At 48.1% G+C, this 20,797-nt stretch overlaps 1 protein-coding gene across 1 annotated transcript in view; it reads left to right on the forward strand.

Moving 5' to 3' along the window:
- Nucleotides 1-20,797, forward strand: part of LOC105981894 (ATP-binding cassette sub-family A member 3) — a 73,453-nt gene that overhangs the window by 544 nt on the left and 52,112 nt on the right. Inside the window, exons 2-10 of the mRNA XM_013011243.1 lie at nucleotides 963-1,164; nucleotides 4,091-4,208; nucleotides 4,299-4,563; nucleotides 7,134-7,261; nucleotides 8,809-8,974; nucleotides 9,784-10,043; nucleotides 13,595-13,711; nucleotides 13,967-14,087; nucleotides 18,859-19,032. Of these exons, the coding sequence (XP_012866697.1) occupies nucleotides 4,155-4,208; nucleotides 4,299-4,563; nucleotides 7,134-7,261; nucleotides 8,809-8,974; nucleotides 9,784-10,043; nucleotides 13,595-13,711; nucleotides 13,967-14,087; nucleotides 18,859-19,032 (1,285 nt within the window). The 5' untranslated portion in view covers nucleotides 963-1,164; nucleotides 4,091-4,154. The remainder of the gene's footprint in view (nucleotides 1-962; nucleotides 1,165-4,090; nucleotides 4,209-4,298; nucleotides 4,564-7,133; nucleotides 7,262-8,808; nucleotides 8,975-9,783; nucleotides 10,044-13,594; nucleotides 13,712-13,966; nucleotides 14,088-18,858; nucleotides 19,033-20,797) is intronic.

A 20,797-nucleotide genomic window follows, 5' to 3' on the forward strand; every position in this document is an offset into this window, starting at 1 on the left:
GGCTAGCGCTTTACCACTTGAGCCACAGTGCCACTTCCGGCTATTTTTTTCTGCTTATGTGGTGCTGAGGAATGGAACCCAGGGCCTCATGCATGCAAGGCAAGTGCTCTACCACTGAGCCACCTTCCCAGCCCCGGCAGAAAGCTTCTTTAACTGTGAACTTTGTTTTGTTTTTTTTTTTAACTTGTATATTTCTGTCTTTGGAGGGAAGTTTATCTTAGCCAGTCTGTCTGTCTGTCCAGCTCTACTGGACAGGTAAACCACAGGCCTTAAGTCATGCTGTTTTATTCATTGTCTGCAGCTGATTTAAAAAGCATTCTTCCACATTGATTTTATTTCTTTATTTAACGTTGGGACCAGGACCTTACATATACTCTGTCCCCGAGCTACATTCCCAACCTTTATTGATTTTTAAAGAATTGAGATAATTTATTAAATTGTTTAAGAACATCTCACATACCTTAGCTTTCTTCACATGCTACTCATATTTTATCATGTGGTATTTAATATACAAAATAGAACTCCTCATAGAGTCTTCAGTTTAGATTCCTAAATAAAAAGAGGCTTTTAGCCGAGTGCCAGTGGCTGACGCCTGATATCCTAGCTACTCAGGAGGCTGAGATCTGAGGATCACGGTTCGAAGCCAGCCCTGGAAGAAGTCTGTGAGACTCTTATCTCCAATAAGAAAACTGAAAGTGGTGCTGTGGCTCAAGTGGTAGAGCACTAGCTGAAGAGCCGAGGGACAGCGCCCACGCCCAGAGTTCAAGCCCCATGGCCGACAAAAAAACTGACAAAAAAAAAGAGCCTCTCCACCCAATGCTCCGCAGTCTCCAGGCTCACATTGACAGCAGTAGCTGTACTCACTAATGAATGAGTCACTCACTTTCTTCCCCAGCCCCACTGAGGGAAGGAGGGTGTTTGGTTAGTATGAGCCTTGATTAACTACTTAAACTCTCCCCCAGTGACTCACTGCCTGCCTTACTTGGAGGACGCTGAGCTGGAGAGTGCTCCTTTCTGCTTGCTTGCAGTTCAGCACTGGATGAGGACAGGGACTCCTCCAGCTCCTTCACCTGCACCTCCTGCACCTCCAGGCCTACGGCTTTTGGAACAGTCCTGAGTCTCCAGCTTTCCCTGGGCTTATTCATCTACCTACTTCCCCAACAGGTTAGCAGTGAATGAACTTTGGGCTCGGTGTCTCTATTTCTTATATTTGAAATTTAGCAAAATGAATTTTTCGAAATTGTCAAATATCTTTATAAATATAAGCTCTTGTTTTTGCTATCATTTGCGTTTGATAATCTCTCGACATGTTTTTTTCTCCAGTTATGTTTGTCAGATGTAAATATATAATAGAGAATTTCTTGGAGATATTTTCTTTGGACTATTGATGAAGATGAAAATGACTGGTCTTCTTGTTTGGTTTTAGCTTATTTGTTTATTTTTTACTTTTTTTTTTTGTCAGTTGTGGGGCTTGAACTCAGGGCCTGGGGACTGTCCCTGAGCTCTTTTGCTCAAGGCTAGCACTCTACCACTTTGAGCCACAGCTCCACTTCCAGTTTTCTAGTAGTTTATTGGAGATAAGAGTCTCCCATATTTTGCTACCCAGACTGGCTTTGAACCACAATCCTCAGATCTCAGCCTCCTGAGTAGCTAGGCTTACAACCATGAGCCCAGCGTATTTATTTATATTTTGTATCACATTCTGAGTTTCTAGTGTAGGCTAGCCTCAAACCTGGGGTGCTAAGATTACAGGCATGTACCACTAAGCCTGGGATGGCTAGTCTTGTGTAATGGCAGTTCTGATTCCCATACTTATACAAATCAATCCTTAGACTCAAGGCAGGAGAAAATAGTTGATCATTCCACATACACTAATCTATCTACCCCATCCTGCTCCTAGGTCAACAAAGCCAGTGCACACCCAATTCCAGGACTCCTTACCTCCCTTTACCAATGTCCTCTTCAAATCTTAGAAATCATCCTCAGCTAAGTAGATATTTCTTCTTTTTCTTTTCCCTACTCCTGCTTTTTTTTTTTTTTTAGATAGACTCTGCTATATAAAGCCCTGGCTGTCCTTGAACTTGTGATCTTCCTTTCTCAGCCTTCCAAGTGCTGGAATTACAAGTGTTCAGTATATCACCATGCTGGGCCACTTGTTTCTTCTCCCCCCCTCTCCACCATTCCCATCCTCCCCCCCCCCCCCCCCCCCCCCCCCCCCCCCCCCCCCCCCCCCGCGTCCCTCCCCTTCTCTCACTCTCCCCTCTCTCTTTCTCTCTCTCCAGTTATCTTTTTTCTTTAAAATTTTTTTATTGTTGTAAAGATAATGTAAGAGGGGATACAGTTATATAAGTCTAGTAAAAAAGTACATTTCTTTTTGTTGTTGGTGGTGGTGGCTGTGGGGCTTTAACTCGGGATCTGGTATCTGTCCCGGAGCTCTTTTTGCTCAAAGCTATCACTCAACCACTTTGAGTCACAGCCCCACTTCCCATTCTCTAGTGATCAGTTGTAAATAAGAGCCTCTCCACTCTAGGCCTATAATCCTAGCTACTCAGGAGGCTGATATCTGAGGATCACAGTTCAAAGCCAGCTCTGGCAGGAAAACCCAAGAGATTCTTATCTCCAAGTAACCTCAGAAAACAAGAAGTGGCTTTGTGGCTCAAGGTGGTAAAGTGCTCTACCTTTGAGGGAAAGAGCTCAGGGAAGACTGGGAATGTGACTTAGTGGTAGAGCTTGCCAAGCATGCATGAATCCCTGAGTTGGATTCCTCAGTACCACATAAACAGAAAAGGCCGAAAGTGGCTCTGTGGCTCAAGTGGTAGAGTGTTAGCCTTGAGCACAGAGAGGCTCAGAGACAGTTCCTAGGTCCTGAGTTCAAACCCCAGCACTGGCAAAAAAAAATGAGAGATGGGGCTGGGAAGTTGGCTCAGTGGTAGAGCACTTGCCTTGCATGACTGAGGCCCTGGGTTCGATTCCTCAGCACCACATAAGCAAAAAGAAAAAAGCCGGAAGTGGCACTGTGGCTCAAGTGGTAGAGTGCTAGCCTTGAGCTGAAGAGCTGAGGGACAAAGCTCAGACCCAGAGTTCAGGCCCCACGACTGGACCCTCCCCCCAAAAAAAAATGAGAGAGAAAGAAAGAAGAAAGGAAAGAAAAAGAAAGAAAGAAAAGGAAAAGCAAAGTTCAGGGACAGCACTCAGTCTTGGGGTTCAGCCCCACAACCAACAACAACAAAAAGTTTCACGGCCTTTCCTGCCCCAGCTGGCTTCAAACCGTGATCCTCAGATCTCAGGTTCCTGAGTAGCTAGGATTACACATATGAACCCTTGGCACAGCACCTTGCCAAGAGTACATTCCTTTTTAGACAATGTCACCCCTTCTTCTCAGTTATCTTTTGACAGTTCTGTGTTTGTTGAAAATAAAGCCATTTAGAAAGAAGGACTCCATTAACCTGAATATTTTGTTAATAAGTGGCAAATGTGCATGAACTACAGAGATTATCTGAATAACACTGATCAAATGATAAACACCACCACAGCAGTCACAGTGCTCATTTAATTTAAAAAAAAAAAAGCATGTTGCTGGTTCCCAGGCCTGTTGGCTATGCTTATAGTCCCATCTACTCAGAAGGTAGACATGGGAGAATCAATTTGAGTCCAGCTTGAGCAAAAAAAGAACAAACTGGGGTTGGAGGCTTGGCTTAGTTGGTAGAGAACTAGCCAGTGAGCAAAAGTATCAGGTGCTGAATTTGAGTCCTGTTCTGGGACCTAAAAGCAAAAGAAAAGAAGAAGCTCAGTGTGGTATATAGCTGTGATCCTAGCTATGCTAGAGGAACAGGAGGGCCTGGTCAGAAGCACAAGATTCTACCCAAAAAATGACCAAATTAGAAAAAAAGGACTGGGTGCATGGCTCAAGTTGCTACCAAGGCAAGGACATAAATCCCTCCAAAGAGGATATGATCTTTGGACATCTTACAGAACTGTGTGTTTTGGGAATCAGGGTGGGGCAGAGCCTTGTGCCATTCTCTGTGGAGGTGTTTGGGGTTAAAGAAGGGCTGTTGAGGAAGACAGCTCATGGCTCTTCCCCGGATACCAGTGGTCTAGGTTTCCATCACTCACCTCTGGTCCACGGCTCGTGCTGGCACCCCACCGGAGGGAGGATGTCGGTGTTGCGGCAGCTGGCCCTCCTGCTCTGGAAGAACTATACTCTGAAGGTGGGTCCAGCCCAAGGAGGGGTGCTTGTGGTGCTGGGACACCCTCAAGGGAAGAGCACTCCATCAATGGGGTGGTTGTTTGTCTTCTAGAAGCGGAAGGTTCTGGTGACAATCCTGGAGCTCCTCCTGCCCCTGTTGTTTTCTGGGATCCTGATTTGGCTTCGCTTGAAGATTCAGTCAGAAAATGTGCCCAACGCTACTGTCTACCCCAGCCAGTCCATCCAGCAGCTGCCTTTTTTCTTCACTTTAGCCCCATCAGTGGGCACCTGGGAACTTGCCTATGTCCCTTCCCACAGCGAAGCTGCCAGAACAGTCACTGAGACAGTGAAGAGGGCACTGCAGGTCAACATAAGAGGTGAGATCCCATGAGCCTGGGCCAGGGTTCTGATGGTTCTGTTCCTTGTGGTTTGATCACCTTGGGCTGAGGATTTGTGATTCGGGCTCTACCTTACAGAAAAGACCCAGTTAAAAGTTACAGCCCAAGCTGTAGTCCTAGCTACTAGGGGGGATAAGAATGAGAGGATCACAGTTAAAGGTCAGGATAAGAATGATAAGATCACAGTAAGACTGGGAAGGTGGCTCAGGAGTAGAGTGCTTGCCTTGCATGCATGAGGCCCTGGGTTCGATTCCTCAGCACCACATAACCAGAAAAAGCCAGAAGTAGCGCTGTGGTTCAAATGGTAGAGTGCTAGCCTTGATCCGAAGAGCTGAGGGACAGCGCCAAGACCCAGAGTTCAAGCCCCATGACTGACGAAGGAAGGAAAGAAGGAAGGAAGGAAGATCCCAGTAAAAGGCCAGAAGATCACAGTTAAAAGGCAGGGATGTTGGAGAGAGCCCTTCTGAACCCATAACCCAGCACAGCGTGCATGCCTGCTTCCTGTCCAGGCAGGAACGTCCACAAGAGTCCCTCTCCATGGCAAGGGAGCTGGATGTGGTGGCACTCAGCTGTCACCCAGCATCAAGGGGAAAACAAAACCAGGCAGATCGCAGGACAAGCATCTCTGTGCCCTGGCAGGAAGTAGAACAATAGCCATCAAATAGCAAGGCTGGAAGCATGCCTAGCTACTGTGAGGCCCTGAATTCAATCCCAGTGCCAAAAGGGTGGGGGCAGGCGTGGCTTACGCAGTAGACTTCTTGCTACTCCATGGCCCTAAGTCAATCACCTGTACTGAAAAAAAAAAAAAGAGAGAGAGAAAAGAAAAAGCTGAGCCAGGTGCTGGTGGCTCATGCCTGTAATTCTAGCTACTTAGGAAGCTGAGATCTGAAGATCACGGTTCAAAGCCATCCCTGGCAGAAAAGTCCATGAGACTCTTATCTCCAATAAACCACTAGAAAACTGGAATTGCACTGTGGCTCAAGCAGTAGAACGCTCGCCTTGAGCTGAAGAGCTGAGGGACAGCACCCAAGCCCAGGGTTCAGGTCCTACAACTGACAGAAAAAAAGAAAGAAAAAGGAAAAAGCTGCAGCTTTGCATCCACTCTCAGGAGCTCTTGTAGGTTGTTTTGTCCAGCGACCCCATGTCTCACGGAAGGGCCACACCAGGTTCTGCAGCCACACCAGTGCCAACAGAGGGAGTTAGGAGGGCCCCGCCAAGGAAAGCCTTTGATTATAAAAGCACAGCCAGGCTCAAGTGCTTGGACCAAGGACCTTTTCTGTTGTTTCAAGGGGCAGCTCTAAAGAGCCTATCAAGGGAGACGCCCAGGAAATGTGTACCTTTTCCTTGCCTTCAGTAAATTTATCTTCCTGTTTTATCTTTTACCCCATTCACCTTTTGTCGCTTACCTTTTACCTCTTCCTGTTGGCACATGCCTCTTACAGCAGGTGAAGCTCTGGGTAGCAGCACTTATAAGATATTCCTTTGTCTCAGCAAATTATTATACTAAAGTTCTCTCTGTAAAATGGGAGGCAGAGAATACTTTAGAAACTATAAGTTAGCATCCTTCCCAATTTTTATTTTTGGTGGCACTGGGGTATGAACTCAAAGCCTTGTGCTTGCTGGCACTCTACCCCTTGGGCCCATTTTTGCTCTATTCTTCCCGCACCGCAGAGACCACAGATGTGAGCCATCACATCCAGCATGGTAGTTGAGATGAGATCTTGCTAACTTTTTTGCTTGGGGCTTTTCTCAAATCACAATCCTCCCAACTCTGCTTTCCAAGTAGATGAGACTATAGGTATGAGCCAGTATGCCTGGGCTACACTCCAGTTTTTAAAACAGGCCATGATGTTTATGAGAAAAAAGAAGATGTCCTGGCTGCAGATCCCAGCCTGAGGTTGTTACTCTTTTTTTTTTTTTTTGAGGCTCATTTTTGCTGAGCTTTGCTGCAGCCCTGCTCTAAACCTGCAGCGGGAGAGCCCACTGCCTAGGGGCTGCCTACACAGCCGGTCTGTCTGCTAAGGCAAAAGCCACTCCAGTCTCAGGAGAAGCTTCACAGAGCCCTGGAGAATATTTTCAGTTTGTCATCTGTTTTTTTCTTTTTTCTGGGTTCTGGGTTTTGAACTCAGGATCTTGCACTTGCTCAGCTTGCTCATTCAACTGGCATTCTGTTATTTGAGCCACACCTCCAGTCCAGCTTTTTTGGTGATTAATTGGTAATAGAGTCTTGTGGACTTTTTTGCCCAGGCTTTTTTCAAACTGGTCTCAGATCTCCACCTTCTCGTGGCTAGAATTAAAGGCGTGATCTAGTGCTCAGCTTTCAGCCTGGGTTTTGCTTATTTTGGAGATGGAGTCTCTCAGACTTTTCTGGCCAGGGTGGCTTCTGACTGCACTCTTTCCAGATCTCAGCCATCTAAGTAGCTAGGATTACCAGTGGGAAAGGCCAGCACCTGGTGGGCTCAGTCTTTAGCTGAAGGGCCCTGACACTTCTAGGCTTTTCAAGGGATGAGGACCACTGGGCAACTCACAGCTCTGTTGTCTGTCCACAGTACGAGGCTTTCCCTCTGAGAAGGACTTCGAGGACTACATTCGGTATGACAACCACTCCTCCAATGTGCTGGCCGCAGTGGTGTTTGAGCACGTCTTCAACCACAGCAAGGACCCGCTGCCACTGGCGGTGAGGCTGCCCCCCAGCATCCTGCCTACCTGCAGCATCCTTTTCATACTAATTAGACCTTCAAACATGGCTGCTTGGGGCTGGGAAGGTGACTCAGTGGTAGAGCGCTTGCCTTACATGCATGAGGCCCTGGGTGGTGCTGTGGCTGTACTGGTAGAGTGCTTGCCTTGAGCTGAAGAGCTGAGGGACAGCACCCAGGCCCAGAGTTCAGGCTCCACGACCGGACCCCCCCCCTCAAAAAAAAACCAAAAAAACATGGCTGCTTTCTTTAACCCCTGCCTGCCTAGGAGTGCGCATGACCTGTCTTCTGAGTCCGTGTCACCACTTGGTCCTCACTGAGAGAGCCTGGTGATGTTTTTTTTTTGTTGTTGTTGTTGTTTTTGGGGGGTCCAGTTGTGGGGCCTGAACTCTGGGCCTGGGCACTGTCCCTCACAGCGCCACTTCCAGCTTTTTTCTTTTTGCTTATGTGGTGCTGAGGAATCGAACCCAGGGCCTCATGTATGCAAGGCAAGCTCTACCACTGAGCCACCTTCCCAGACCAGCCTGATGATATTTTAATCAACTGATTCTGCAGCACCCACAGAGTGCTGCTTCAGACTTCTTTTGTTCTCCTATTTTAGAAAAAAAGATGTTACTAATGTCTAGGCTTCTTTTTAGTTAAGAGTCAGATAGGGTAGATAGGCAAGTAGCAGAAATTTAGGACTTAAATATTGTCTGGCCAAAAAAAGAAGAAGAAGGAGGAGGAGGAAGGAAAGGGAAGGGAAGGGAAAGGAAAGGAAGGGAAGGGAAGGGAAAAAGAAGAGGAAGAGGAGCTGGGAAGGTGGTTAGTGGTAGAATGCTCGCCTTGTATGCATGAAGCCCTGGGTTCGATTCCTCAGTACCACACACAAAGAAAAAGCCGGAAGTGGCACTGTAGCTCAAGTGGTAGAGAGCTAGCCTTGAGCAAAAGAAGCTCAGGGACAGTGCCCAGGCCCTGAGTTCAAGACCCAGGACTGTCAAAAAAAAAAAAAAGAGGCCGGGCGCTAGTGGCTCATGCCTGTAATCCTAGCTACTCAGGAGGCTGAGATCTGAGGATCGCGATTCAAAGCCAGCCCAGGCAGGAAAGACTGTGAGACTCCTATCTCTAATAAACCACCAGAAAAAAACGGAAGTGGCGCTGTAGCTCAAGTGGTAGAGCGCTGGCCTTGAGCTGAAGAGCTGAGGGTCTGCGCCTAGGCCCAGAGTTCAAACCCCACGACCGACAAAAAAAAAAAGAGAGAGAGAAAGAAAGAAGAAAGTTGTTTGCTTTCCTGATGGAATTAAGATTGGGAAACAGTCTTGCCTAGTCTTGCCTGGTATTGGTGGCCGTCTAGAAATCCTGCCTCCTTCCAGATGTGGTGCAGTGTTCCTTTTGCCAGCTCTCAAGAGATAAGTGGTGAGGGTGTGGTGAGTTCCTGGAGGCACCAGTCTTGGTGATGAAGAACCTGGGAATGTGCCCTGTGGGACTCTAGCATCCACTCCTCTGTCCAAACCCCTCCGAACAGTTGCTCTTGTCTTTGTTTCCACAGGTGAAATACCACCTACGCTTCAGTTGTGCACGAAGAAATTACATATGGACCCAAACAGGCAACTTTTTCCTGAAAGAAACAGATGGCTGGCACACCAATTCCCTTTTTCCACTTTTCCCAAACCCAGGACCAAGGGAACCCACATCCCCTGATGGTGGGGAACCTGGTGAGCAGCACTTTTAGGGGCCACATTACTAGTTCTGACTGCCATGTGGCACCAGCTATGAGAACAAAGCTGCCTGGCATGTCCAGGCACAAATGCTTCTTAGAAATATTTATCTTGTTTTTATTTATGTATTCATTCATTCATTTATTTATATCTATTTATTTATTTTGCCAGTCCTGGGGCTTGATTGAACTCAGGACCTGGGCACTGTCTCTGAGCTTCTTTTGCTCAAGACTAGCACTTTACCACTTGAGCCACAGCACCACTTCCAGCTTTTTCTGTGTATGTAGTACTGAGGAATCAAACCCAGAGTTTCATGCGTGCTAGCCAAGCTCTCTCCCACTAAGCCTCATTCACAGCCTTTATCTTGGTTTTAGAAGAAGGAGGAAAGCATCCGGGGAAACTGGTTTCTGAAAGTCTACCATAAGCGTTGGACAGGGCAGTACTCTCTTCAGCCTGTGTCTCCGGCGACACATGCTTATCTGTTAAAAATGTATGTTTAGGGTATATCGTGTAGAGCAATGTGTCACTGGAGTTAATTTACTCACCTCTTGATATTCTTGATGTGCTCCTGTAACATGGGGCTCATTAGGGAGTGGAAGGGACAGAAACCTCGCTGTTGTTGTTTGCTGTCAGTCAGAAGTGTGTTTTCCCTCTTGCATGGGCTCACAGATCTGTGCTGGGATTGGCAGGTGAACTGACCGAGTTGCCTGCTGTGCCCCTGCCTCTGCAGCCCCCGCAAGGCTGATCAGGACGTGTGGCTCTCCGGCAAGCAGCACCTGTGACACCGCTGTCATTTCTGTACTTAGGGTACATTCGCGAAGGCTTCCTGGTGGTGCAGCATGCTGTGGACAAAGCCATCATGCACTACCATGCCAATGCCTCCACACAGCAGCTCTTCCAGAAACTCACGGTCAAGGCAAAGAGGTTCCCTTTCCCACCATACATCTCAGACCCCTTCCTTATCGCCATCCAGTACCAGCTTCCCCTGCTACTCATGCTGAGCTTCACCTACACTTCCCTCACCATCATCCGGTCCGTGGTGCAGGAGAAAGAGAGAAAACTAAAGGTAACCCTGTGGGGGAGGGCGTTGTGACATTCCGGCCTGCTGGTTGTGGGAGTGGTACCACCATGCCTGTGTGCCCTGGGGCTTGCATGAAAGAACTGGCTTTGTCTCAGAGATGACCTACCATTTGGCCAGGATCCCTTCATGTGGGAGCCAGAAGAGTTGAGGTGCAGGGTGTCCACCACTGTACCTCCCCTTTGCCAAGAGACACTGGACACTGCAGCTCTTGGAAGTACATCCGCAGTAAGGGAAACTGTCTCCTGTTGAACAGGAGGTAATCTTAAAAATGTTTCAGAGTTGATCAGGCCAGGCGCTGGTGCCTTACATCTGTAATCCTAGCTACTCAGGAGGCTGAGATCGAGGATCGTGGTTCAAAGCCAGCCTCGGCAGGAAAGTCTATGAGACTCTTATCTCAAGTTAATCATAGAAAAAGCTGGAAGTGAGGCTGTGGCTCAAGTGGTAGAGCTCTAGTCTTGAGCAAAAGGAACTCAAGGATAGCACCTAGGCCCTGATTCAAGCCTCAGGACTGGCAAAAAAAAAAAAAAAATATTGACCAGGAATCAGTATTGAACACAGATGAAGGACAACCATAGTTGCAGACAGTTAGGCCTAATAAGAGAAAGTTGGATGTGTACAGAGTGTCGCTGTGAACTTTAACCTGACTGGATGAGGAACAGCCCAATGAAGAATGCCACTGCCCCACTCACACTGCCCACAGAATTTGTTTGCAGCTCCTCTTCTAGAAATGTCCATATTAGTGTGAAATGACACAGGATATTCTCACTGGAGCTAACTTGGTGATTGTTGGATGTTTTAAACTGCTTCAGACAAGAACTAATAACCACACAAGGGCTGGCTTGGGTTCCTTAAAGAAACAATAAAATGGTACAGTGTTGAGATAGTTAGCAGTGGGCTAGGGAAGAAATACATGTGTGACACCCAACTACAGACAAACGGTGAAGCAGACAGACCCAGATCATGTGGTCATCAAATCTAAGTGGTAGGTCCTTGTACTTTGTCTTTTTATTATTCCAAAGGTTTGGTGGTGGTACTGCAATTTGAACTCAGAACCTTGTGCTTGCTAGGCAGGTGCCCAGAGCTCTTTTTATATCTTTAGCCTACTTTTCAGATAAGATCTCATACTTTTTTTCTTCTTCTTCCTTTCTTTTTTTTTCCTTTTTATTTCTTGAGGACTTGGGTTTTAAACTCAGGACCTTGCACTTGCCAGACAGGCACGCTACAATTCGAATCTCATACTTTTTGCCTGGGGCTAGCCTCTCACGTCAATCCTCCTAACTCTGTCTCCCAAATAGTTGGGGTCACAGGGATTCACTGCCATACCCAGCCAATTTTTCTAAGGATTTGGAATTGTGTGTAATAACAATAACTTGGAAAATCCTGACTCCGTGCCTGCAAGACTCAGTCAGTCCTGGTCTCCTCCCTTAGTCAGTTCTTCTCAGTGGAGCTGTATGTGTATCTGTGACATTGAACAAGTATTGTAACTGTTGCCTATTGCAGTCACTGTGGAACTCTTGAAAGAAGGTGTGTGTGTGTGTGTGTATGTGTGTGTGTGTGTGTGTGTGTAACTGTTGCCTATTGCAGTCACTGTGGAACTCTTGAAAGAAGGTGTGTGTGTGTGTGTGTGTGTGTGTGTGTGTGTGTGTTAACCAGGCTTCATGACTGCTAGGCAAGTTCTCTGTCATGCAACTTCATCCCCAGTGGGGAGTGAATTATTAACTTCACTTGATTTTTCTTAGGTTGAAATAGCCATGTGTAGCCACTGGCTATAATACTGGACAGTACATCTTAGATGTCCCGTATTCCCAGGGCAGTGTGTTGGTCAGTGGAGGAACTCGACTTCCTCAGAGCATCTCTGACAGCTTGACATGCACATGGGGAAGGAAGGTGTAATCAGAAATGCTGCCCACCTAACCCTTCCTGCTCCCCAGCATGAGGCACCTTTCCCACCAACGTTCTGGACCCCTCCTTTCAGAACAGTGGGGGTGAGGCAGTGGCTGCCTAATGCAAGTGCTTCTAATGCAAGCTCACAGACACAAACTGAGCAGGGTCATGTCTCAGCTCAAGCCTCATGAAGTCACCTGCAGGGTCTTTCTGCTAGCCTGGGGAGGGGCCAGGCAGGCTGATTCTGGACTCTAGTCGTAGCTGCCACACCTATAGTTTTGGGGGTGCCTCGGGTACCATAAGAGACTGGAAACTGAGCTGGGAAGGTGGCTCAGTGGTAGAGCGCTTGCCTTGCATGCATGAGGCCCTGGGTTCGATTCCTCAGCACCACATAAGCAAAAAGAAAAAAGCAGGAAGTGGCGCTGTGGCTCAAGTGGTAGAGCGCTAGCCTTGAGCTGAAGAGCTGAGGGACAGCGCCCAGACCCAGAGTTCAGGCCCCACAACCGGACCCCCCCCCAAAAAAAAAACAGTTTAGACTTACATTTTGCCGGGTGCTGGTGGTTCACGCCTGTAATCTTAGCTACTCAGGAGGCTGAGATCTGAGGATCACGGTTCAAAGCCAGCCCGGGCAGGAGAGACCGTGAGACTCCTATCTCCAGTAAACCACCAGAAAACCGGAAGTGGTGCTGTAGCTCAAGTGGTAGAGCACTCGCCTTGAGCTGAAGAGCTGAGGGACAGCGCCCAGGCCCAGAGTTCAAGCCCCACGACCGACAAAAAAAAAAAAAAGGAGACTGGAAACTGTTCCCCACAATTTGGAACTGCCTCATAGCACTTGGGAGCACTCTAAAGGACTTTGGAGAGAATCAACCAGCTTAATTGACATCAGTAAGCTCCCATATTAGCCTCTGACTATAGCACATATGAAGAAGGGGTGCGCTGGCATGGGGGGCCTAGTGAAGCCAGTGGGAGGACAAAGCCTTTGCTTTACTCTGAGGAAGAGCTAGGCTACTCTGTAGAGGCGTGGGCAGTGAGGGCGGGGCACAACATAGGGATTTGGAGCAATTCATCCAGATGTTGGTCCAGGGACAGGCCCAGGTGGGAGAGCATATAAGGCAGGAGAAAAATACTTAGACCAACCGGCGCTGGTGGCTCACACCTGCAATCCTAGCTACTTAGGAAGCTGAGATCTGAGGATCAGGGTTCAAAGCCCTCCCTGGCAGGAAAGTCCATGAGACTCTTATCTCCAGTAAACCACTCAGAAAACTGGAAGTGGCACTCTGGCTCAAGTGGTTGAGCTCTAGCCTTGAGCTGAAGAGCTGAGGGACAGCGCCCAGACCCAGAGTTCAAGCCCGAGGACCAACAACAACAAAAAATTCTAAGCCCCCAGGGCTGATGTAATGGTTAAACTAGGGCCTTTTTTCTTCCCCAACATATGCTGTGTGGGTCCTGTTTCTGGTTCACAGCACAGGTACCTGGTCCTCCTCTTGGTCTCTAGGTAGGCACAGAACCTATACAAACACACACACTCACGCGCACACGCACGCACATGCACACACGCGGGCGTGCGCAGCCATACACACTAGCACACAGGTGGCTCTGGGGAAAGGCCCGCGGTTTAAAGACAGGTGTGACGCCTCCCCCACCCCTGGCAGGAGTACATGCACATGATGGGGCTCAGCAGCTGGCTGCACTGGACCGCATGGTTCCTCATGTTCTTCTTCTTCCTCCTCATCGCAGTCTCCTTCATGACCTTTCTCCTGTGCATCAAGGTGAGTGTGACTTCGGTGGGGCTCTGAGGGGAGGAGGGCACAGAGCCCACCGTACCCAGCAGAGCATGTCTCACCTCAGACTCCTGACCTCAGGCCAGGTTCCCCACGGGACTACAGGGCTTTCTGCTGGCTGAGACGGGCCAGCTTCCAACTTGAGTAGTGCCCATGTGACCTAGACACTTAGGCTACTCCTGGTCCAGCCCTGGCTTCTCCGGCCTAACCCCCCTGTCTCGCTCGGGGCTGTCCATCCTGCAGGTGAAAAAGGACATAGCAGTGCTCTCAAGCAGTGACCCTTCTCTGGTGCTGGTCTTCCTATTGTGCTTTGCCATCTCCTCCATCTCCTTCAGCTTCATGGTCAGCACTTTCTTCAATAAAGGTAAGGCTCCTCTCAGGCTGAAGGACTGTGGGGTGATCATAACTTAGGAAAGCGGGACAGTTCATGTAAGATGAAGGGGCCAGGGCTGGGAAGGTGGCTCAGTGGTAGAGCGCTTGCCTTGCATGCCTGAGACCCTGGGTTCAATTTCTCAGCACCACATAAGCAAAAAGAAAAAAGCCGGAAGTGGCGCTGTGGCTCAAGTGGTAGAGCTCTAGTCTTGAGCAAAAGGAACTCAAGGATAGCACCTAGGCCCTGATTCAAGCCTCAGGACTGGCAAAAAAAAAAAAAAAATATTGACCAGGAATCAGTATTGAACACAGATGAAGGACAACCATAGTTGCAGACAGTTAGGCCTAATAAGAGAAAGTTGGATGTGTACAGAGTGTCGCTGTGAACTTTAACCTGACTGGATGAGGAACAGCCCAATGAAGAATGCCACTGCCCCACTCACACTGCCCACAGAATTTGTTTGCAGCTCCTCTTCTAGAAATGTCCATATTAGTGTGAAATGACACAGGATATTCTCACTGGAGCTAACTTGGTGATTGTTGGATGTTTTAAACTGCTTCAGACAAGAACTAATAACCACACAAGGGCTGGCTTGGGTTCCTTAAAGAAACAATAAAATGGTACAGTGTTGAGATAGTTAGCAGTGGGCTAGGGAAGAAATACATGTGTGACACCCAACTACAGACAAACGGTGAAGCAGACAGACCCAGATCATGTGGTCATCAAATCTAAGTGGTAGGTCCTTGTACTTTGTCTTTTTATTATTCCAAAGGTTTGGTGGTGGTACTGCAATTTGAACTCAGAACCTTGTGCTTGCTAGGCAGGTGCCCAGAGCTCTTTTTATATCTTTAGCCTACTTTTCAGATAAGATCTCATACTTTTTTTCTTCTTCTTCCTTTCTTTTTTTTTCCTTTTTATTTCTTGAGGACTTGGGTTTTAAACTCAGGACCTTGCACTTGCCAGACAGGCACGCTACAATTCGAATCTCATACTTTTTGCCTGGGGCTAGCCTCTCACGTCAATCCTCCTAACTCTGTCTCCCAAATAGTTGGGGTCACAGGGATTCACTGCCATACCCAGCCAATTTTTCTAAGGATTTGGAATTGTGTGTAATAACAATAACTTGGAAAATCCTGACTCCGTGCCTGCAAGACTCAGTCAGTCCTGGTCTCCTCCCTTAGTCAGTTCTTCTCAGTGGAGCTGTATGTGTATCTGTGACATTGAACAAGTATTGTAACTGTTGCCTATTGCAGTCACTGTGGAACTCTTGAAAGAAGGTGTGTGTGTGTGTGTGTATGTGTGTGTGTGTGTGTGTGTGTAACTGTTGCCTATTGCAGTCACTGTGGAACTCTTGAAAGAAGGTGTGTGTGTGTGTGTGTGTGTGTGTGTGTGTGTGTGTTAACCAGGCTTCATGACTGCTAGGCAAGTTCTCTGTCATGCAACTTCATCCCCAGTGGGGAGTGAATTATTAACTTCACTTGATTTTTCTTAGGTTGAAATAGCCATGTGTAGCCACTGGCTATAATACTGGACAGTACATCTTAGATGTCCCGTATTCCCAGGGCAGTGTGTTGGTCAGTGGAGGAACTCGACTTCCTCAGAGCATCTCTGACAGCTTGACATGCACATGGGGAAGGAAGGTGTAATCAGAAATGCTGCCCACCTAACCCTTCCTGCTCCCCAGCATGAGGCACCTTTCCCACCAACGTTCTGGACCCCTCCTTTCAGAACAGTGGGGGTGAGGCAGTGGCTGCCTAATGCAAGTGCTTCTAATGCAAGCTCACAGACACAAACTGAGCAGGGTCATGTCTCAGCTCAAGCCTCATGAAGTCACCTGCAGGGTCTTTCTGCTAGCCTGGGGAGGGGCCAGGCAGGCTGATTCTGGACTCTAGTCGTAGCTGCCACACCTATAGTTTTGGGGGTGCCTCGGGTACCATAAGAGACTGGAAACTGAGCTGGGAAGGTGGCTCAGTGGTAGAGCGCTTGCCTTGCATGCCTGAGACCCTGGGTTCAATTTCTCAGCACCACATAAGCAAAAAGAAAAAAGCCGGAAGTGGCGCTGTGGCTCAAGTGGTAGAGCGCTAGCCTTGAGCTGAAGAGCTGAGGGACAGCACTCAGGCCCAGAGTTCAGGCCCCACAACCGGACCACCCAAAAAAAGAAAAAAAAAGATGAAGGGGTCAAAGGGCATCTGTGTAGATGCCCCAGAGGTTGAGTTGCCAAAAGAGAGGACCTGGGAGGCTGGGACTGCACATAGTAGGTTATACCAGTGAGGGACAGGCTTAGAGGGGGCTGGCACAGGCCTGTGACAAAGCCTCACAAATTCTTCCAGAAAGGAGCTGGAAGGAGAAGAGAAGGCACATGCGAAGGGCTAGGGAGGAGTCAGGATGGCTAGAGCCTGGGGGCTGCAGCGGGCAAGTGTGGCTGCTGTGTGGAACGCCAAGAGTAGCCAAAGGAAAAGCTCACATACACTCACCGGGGATTACTGTTACCCTTGGGATTGTTTCTGGATTCTGTGTGTTCTACTTACTGTCATTTCCCTGGACTGATGTTTTCTCATATCCTATCTTATGTCAGACTGACAGTTCCTTGGGTTCTTTTATCTCTGATGGTTTGGAAAATATCAACTATGTCTCCATTCTTCTTAGTGATTCCTCTTAGTGTTGAGCGTAAATGATTACCTTTGAAGTCTTTCAAAAAGTTAAGTTAATCAACATATCTAAGATCAATGTGTACCCCACAGAGTGTTTATTAACTTCCTAGGCTTCTAAAAGACAGACAGACATAGAGACAAGGCAGGGAAGGATGGAGAAAGGGAGAGAGAAAAGGAAGGAGAAAGAACATCCTTAATGAAACAGTAAAAATACTACTTTTATTCACTTCTGAATATACTTAAAAAAAAAACCTGTTGTGCTGGGATGAACCAAGTGCATTATACATCATAGGTCAGCATTCCACTACTGAGCCACACATTCAGCCCCGGAGTACACTCCTTCCAATATTCAGCAGATGAAATGGGATACACATGGAAGGTACCTCGCTGTATACTGGATGCAGTTCTCTTCAGGAACAGTACATGAACAGCTGTTTGAATTGTCAGCTAGACTAGCTGCTTTATTTATGAAGGACTGTTAGGCTATAGTTGTTTGCACTTGTAGATTTGATAGGCACTCTCAAAAGAAAATCTGAGCCTGGTTTTTGTTTCTAATGTTAAATCACTGATAATATCTGGCACCCCTAATAAATTAAAGCTTTCAAGCAAAAAACAACAACAACAACTGAGGATTTTACTACCTCAAGTCTATCACCATGAATGTGACAGCTTCCAACCTTTAAGAGTTTCTCATGAGACTGGTATAATATTAACTAATGTGATCTTTTTGATACTGTGTAATAAAATGTGTCAATGGAAGATAAAATAAGCAATATTTTCCAAACAATGAATGCCTTATGTTACAAAATCAAGGAAGAGGACAAATCCATTCAAAGTACAAGATAAACCAACAGCTTCTCAGAGGACAGAGTGAAATGTCCATTGGCTGGTTTGCCCGCACATATGGTATGGTATCAGGAATAGCTACCAGTGTCTGCAAGGACTAACACAGCACCCAGCTGTACAACTTGAAGCCATGTTTGCTTCTTCCTCTTCAGCCAGGCAACATGGTACAGAGCGAGAATGCAAGGGCTATCTGTGAGGTTACACATTCCAGAGGCTGCGAACACATGAAGCCAGGCTGTTCTTCTCACTGCATTGTGGAAATGCAGCTATTTTTCGTAACAAAATGTGTGTAAGCTTGTCGGTGGTTATTACTGGATTTTTTTGATTAAGTGGGGAGTTGTTTGGGCCATAACTCGGGACTGCACTCAGTATCCTTTGCGTGTAGACAAGTGCTTTACCTCCTGAGCCAGCCTCCCTTTTTTTGCTTTAGTTACTTTTCAGATGGGGTCTTGAGTTTTTTACCTGGGGATGGTCTCTGAGCATAATTCTCCGGCCTCTGTGTCCTGCGTAGTTGGGACCACAGACATGTATCACCACGCCTGTTTATTGGTTGAGATGGGATCGAGCTAGCCTCCGACAGCAATCCTGCCCCCACCTCCTCCGTAGCTGGGAGTATAGGTGTGATCCACCAGGAACCTGGCGCGTGAAGGGATCGTAATGCCAAGAGATCCGTACTGCTAACATGAGCTGACAGCACACTGTTCTTCCTCCCTGCCCCACCGGGCGCCAAGCTGCGTGCTTGCCTCTGCTGGGTGGTGCCCACATGTCACTTTTCCATGAAGCCTTCTGGTTCCCATTCTAAGCCTTGCTGCTGCGCCCAGCTCTTGTCCCATGGGGCACCCCGTGTGCAGCACTTCCTACTTGAAGAAGGACGACCCTAGGGGAATGCTGGCCTCCAGGCTCTGAGAAGGGTACAGGGTTGCTCTGTGGTACCATCTCTAGTTCCTGGACAGCGTAGGTGTTCAGTGAGTATTCAATGGGTAGATGAATGAAAAAATGAGAGCCGTCAGGCAAAGCAGATGAGGAGACTTGGGGTGAGATGTCAAGGAAAAGGCTGTAAGGGAGAGTCTGCAGGAGGGAGCCAGGAACCCCAGGCTGGGTGCTATCCTCAGGGAACATGTACAATGAGAAGAGGCTGTGGGCTGAGCCCAGAGTCCCCCCAGCACTGGGCCCAGGTGGGGCCCACCCTCTTCCCTGACCACTGCCATGAGGCACGTATCTGCTGGCAAACGTGCAGCACATCCCAGGCATCCCTCTCCCCACAGCCAACATCGCGGCGGCCGTGGGAGGCTTCCTCTACTTCTTCACCTATATCCCTTACTTCTTCGTGGCTCCACACTACAACTGGATGACGTTGAGCCAGAAGCTGCTGTCGTGTCTTCTGTCCAATGTTGCCATGGCGATGGGAGCCCAGCTCATAGGAAAATTTGAAGCCAAAGGTAAGTGTTGTCCTTCAACTGAGGAGCGTCTTGTGAGAAGCGCCTCTAGCAGTGGCAGGTAAATAAATGGGGAGCCTCCAGTGTAGGCTTCATAGGCAGACATGCACTGGCATTGTATAAAGTTCCAGCTTAACTCACTGGCCTCTGAGCTCTCCCTGCGTCCTGAGACACCAAGAATGATTGTACCAGAGACCGCAAAGTGACCAGGTGTTGACCTCTGTTGCCACCAACTCCTGATAAAGAACTGGCTCACACCTGTAATCCTAGCTACTCAGGAGGCTGAGATCTGAGGATCATGGTTTGAAGCTAGCCCAGGCAGGAAACTCCATGAAACTCTTTATCTACCAAAAACTGGAGTTGTGGCTCAAGTGTTAGAGGGCTCCCCTTGAGCATAAGAAGCTTAGGGACAGCTTCCAGGCCCTGAGTTCAAGACCTATGACTGACCCAAAAAAAAAGAAAAGAATTGAATCAACTCCTCCTGCAGTGATTGGAGATGAGGGCAGGGAGGCCCAGGACACCAGTGATAGCCCAGGACACCAGTGATAGCCCAAGAAATTTTTTTCCTGACCTTTAAAAGGTCATGGAGGTCAAATAAACACTTGTTTACACTGATTGGCCTGTGATCTCCCATTTTGCAAGGTTTATCCCATTTTCAATGGAGCCAAATTAACCCCTTTTCTGCTGGGACGTCTCTGGGACAGACCACTCGCCTTGTGGGACGAGGCCTGGTTTATGTCTGGATGGCTGCAGCCCCTCTCAGTACATCTTTGGAGGGCAAAAATGGCTGTGGGCTGGGACCCCGCCCACCTCTCTCTCCCCTTGCAGGAGAGATGAGGCTGTGAGCAGCCATGTGTCCAGCTCCTGTGGTGTACACTCAGCAGCCACCGTCCTGGGGCTTTTGCATGTTGTTCTGGTTCTCCTGGAAGGAATGACATGGCATGCAATCCCTCTTCTGAGGAGCTGGCCTTCATCTCAGCCCCTTTCTGCCCAACTGTTCCCTTTCTTTTTTTTTTTATTTTAATTTTTTTTTTTTTTTTGGATCCAGTCGTGGGGCCTGAACTCTGGGCCTGGGCACTGTCCCTCAGCTCTTCAGCTCAAGGGTAGTGCTCTACCACTTGAGCCACAGCGCCACTTTTGGCTTTTTCTTTTTGCTTATGTGGTGCTGAGGAATCGAACCCAGGGCCTTGAGCGTGCAAGGCAAGCGCTCTACCACTGAGCCACCTTCCCAGCCCCCCAACTGTTCCCTTTCTGAAACCAGATCTACCCATTTCTCCCAGCTGTGTATCTTGCTCCATTTGTACTGCTATCCCATAATACAAAGACTAGGTCATCCATGAGGAACCAACACTTATTTCTCAGGGTTCTGCAAGCTGGGAAGTGCAAATCAAGACACCAGCAGGTTTGGTATCTGGTAGGGCCCAGTGCATTCAGGGTGGTACCCTGAGCAGTGCCCCTCTGTAGTAGACATGCAGACGGTGCAGACACATGCCTGCAGGCTCCCAGTGCTGCTGCCCTGGGCCTTGGTTTCCCACTGTGGACTCTGGGAGGCGTTCAAACCATGGCCCTGTAGCTCCTTTGGGCACAGCTTCCACACGCATGGGTTCGCAGAAGAAGGTGGATGAGCAGCCACAGGCCACAGAGTAGCCTTGCCTTTAATTACAACTTTTTTTCTTCAGTTGGCAGTTTTTCCAGACTGTAGCTTTTTAGTATTTATTTTCTTTTTTTTTTTTTTTTTGGGTCCGGTCGTGGGGCCTGAACTCTGGGC

This window comes from Dipodomys ordii, unplaced genomic scaffold, assembly GCF_000151885.1.
Source record: "Dipodomys ordii isolate 6190 unplaced genomic scaffold, Dord_2.0 Scaffold14, whole genome shotgun sequence".
In the NCBI taxonomy this organism is placed as follows: Eukaryota; Metazoa; Chordata; class Mammalia; order Rodentia; family Heteromyidae; genus Dipodomys; species Dipodomys ordii.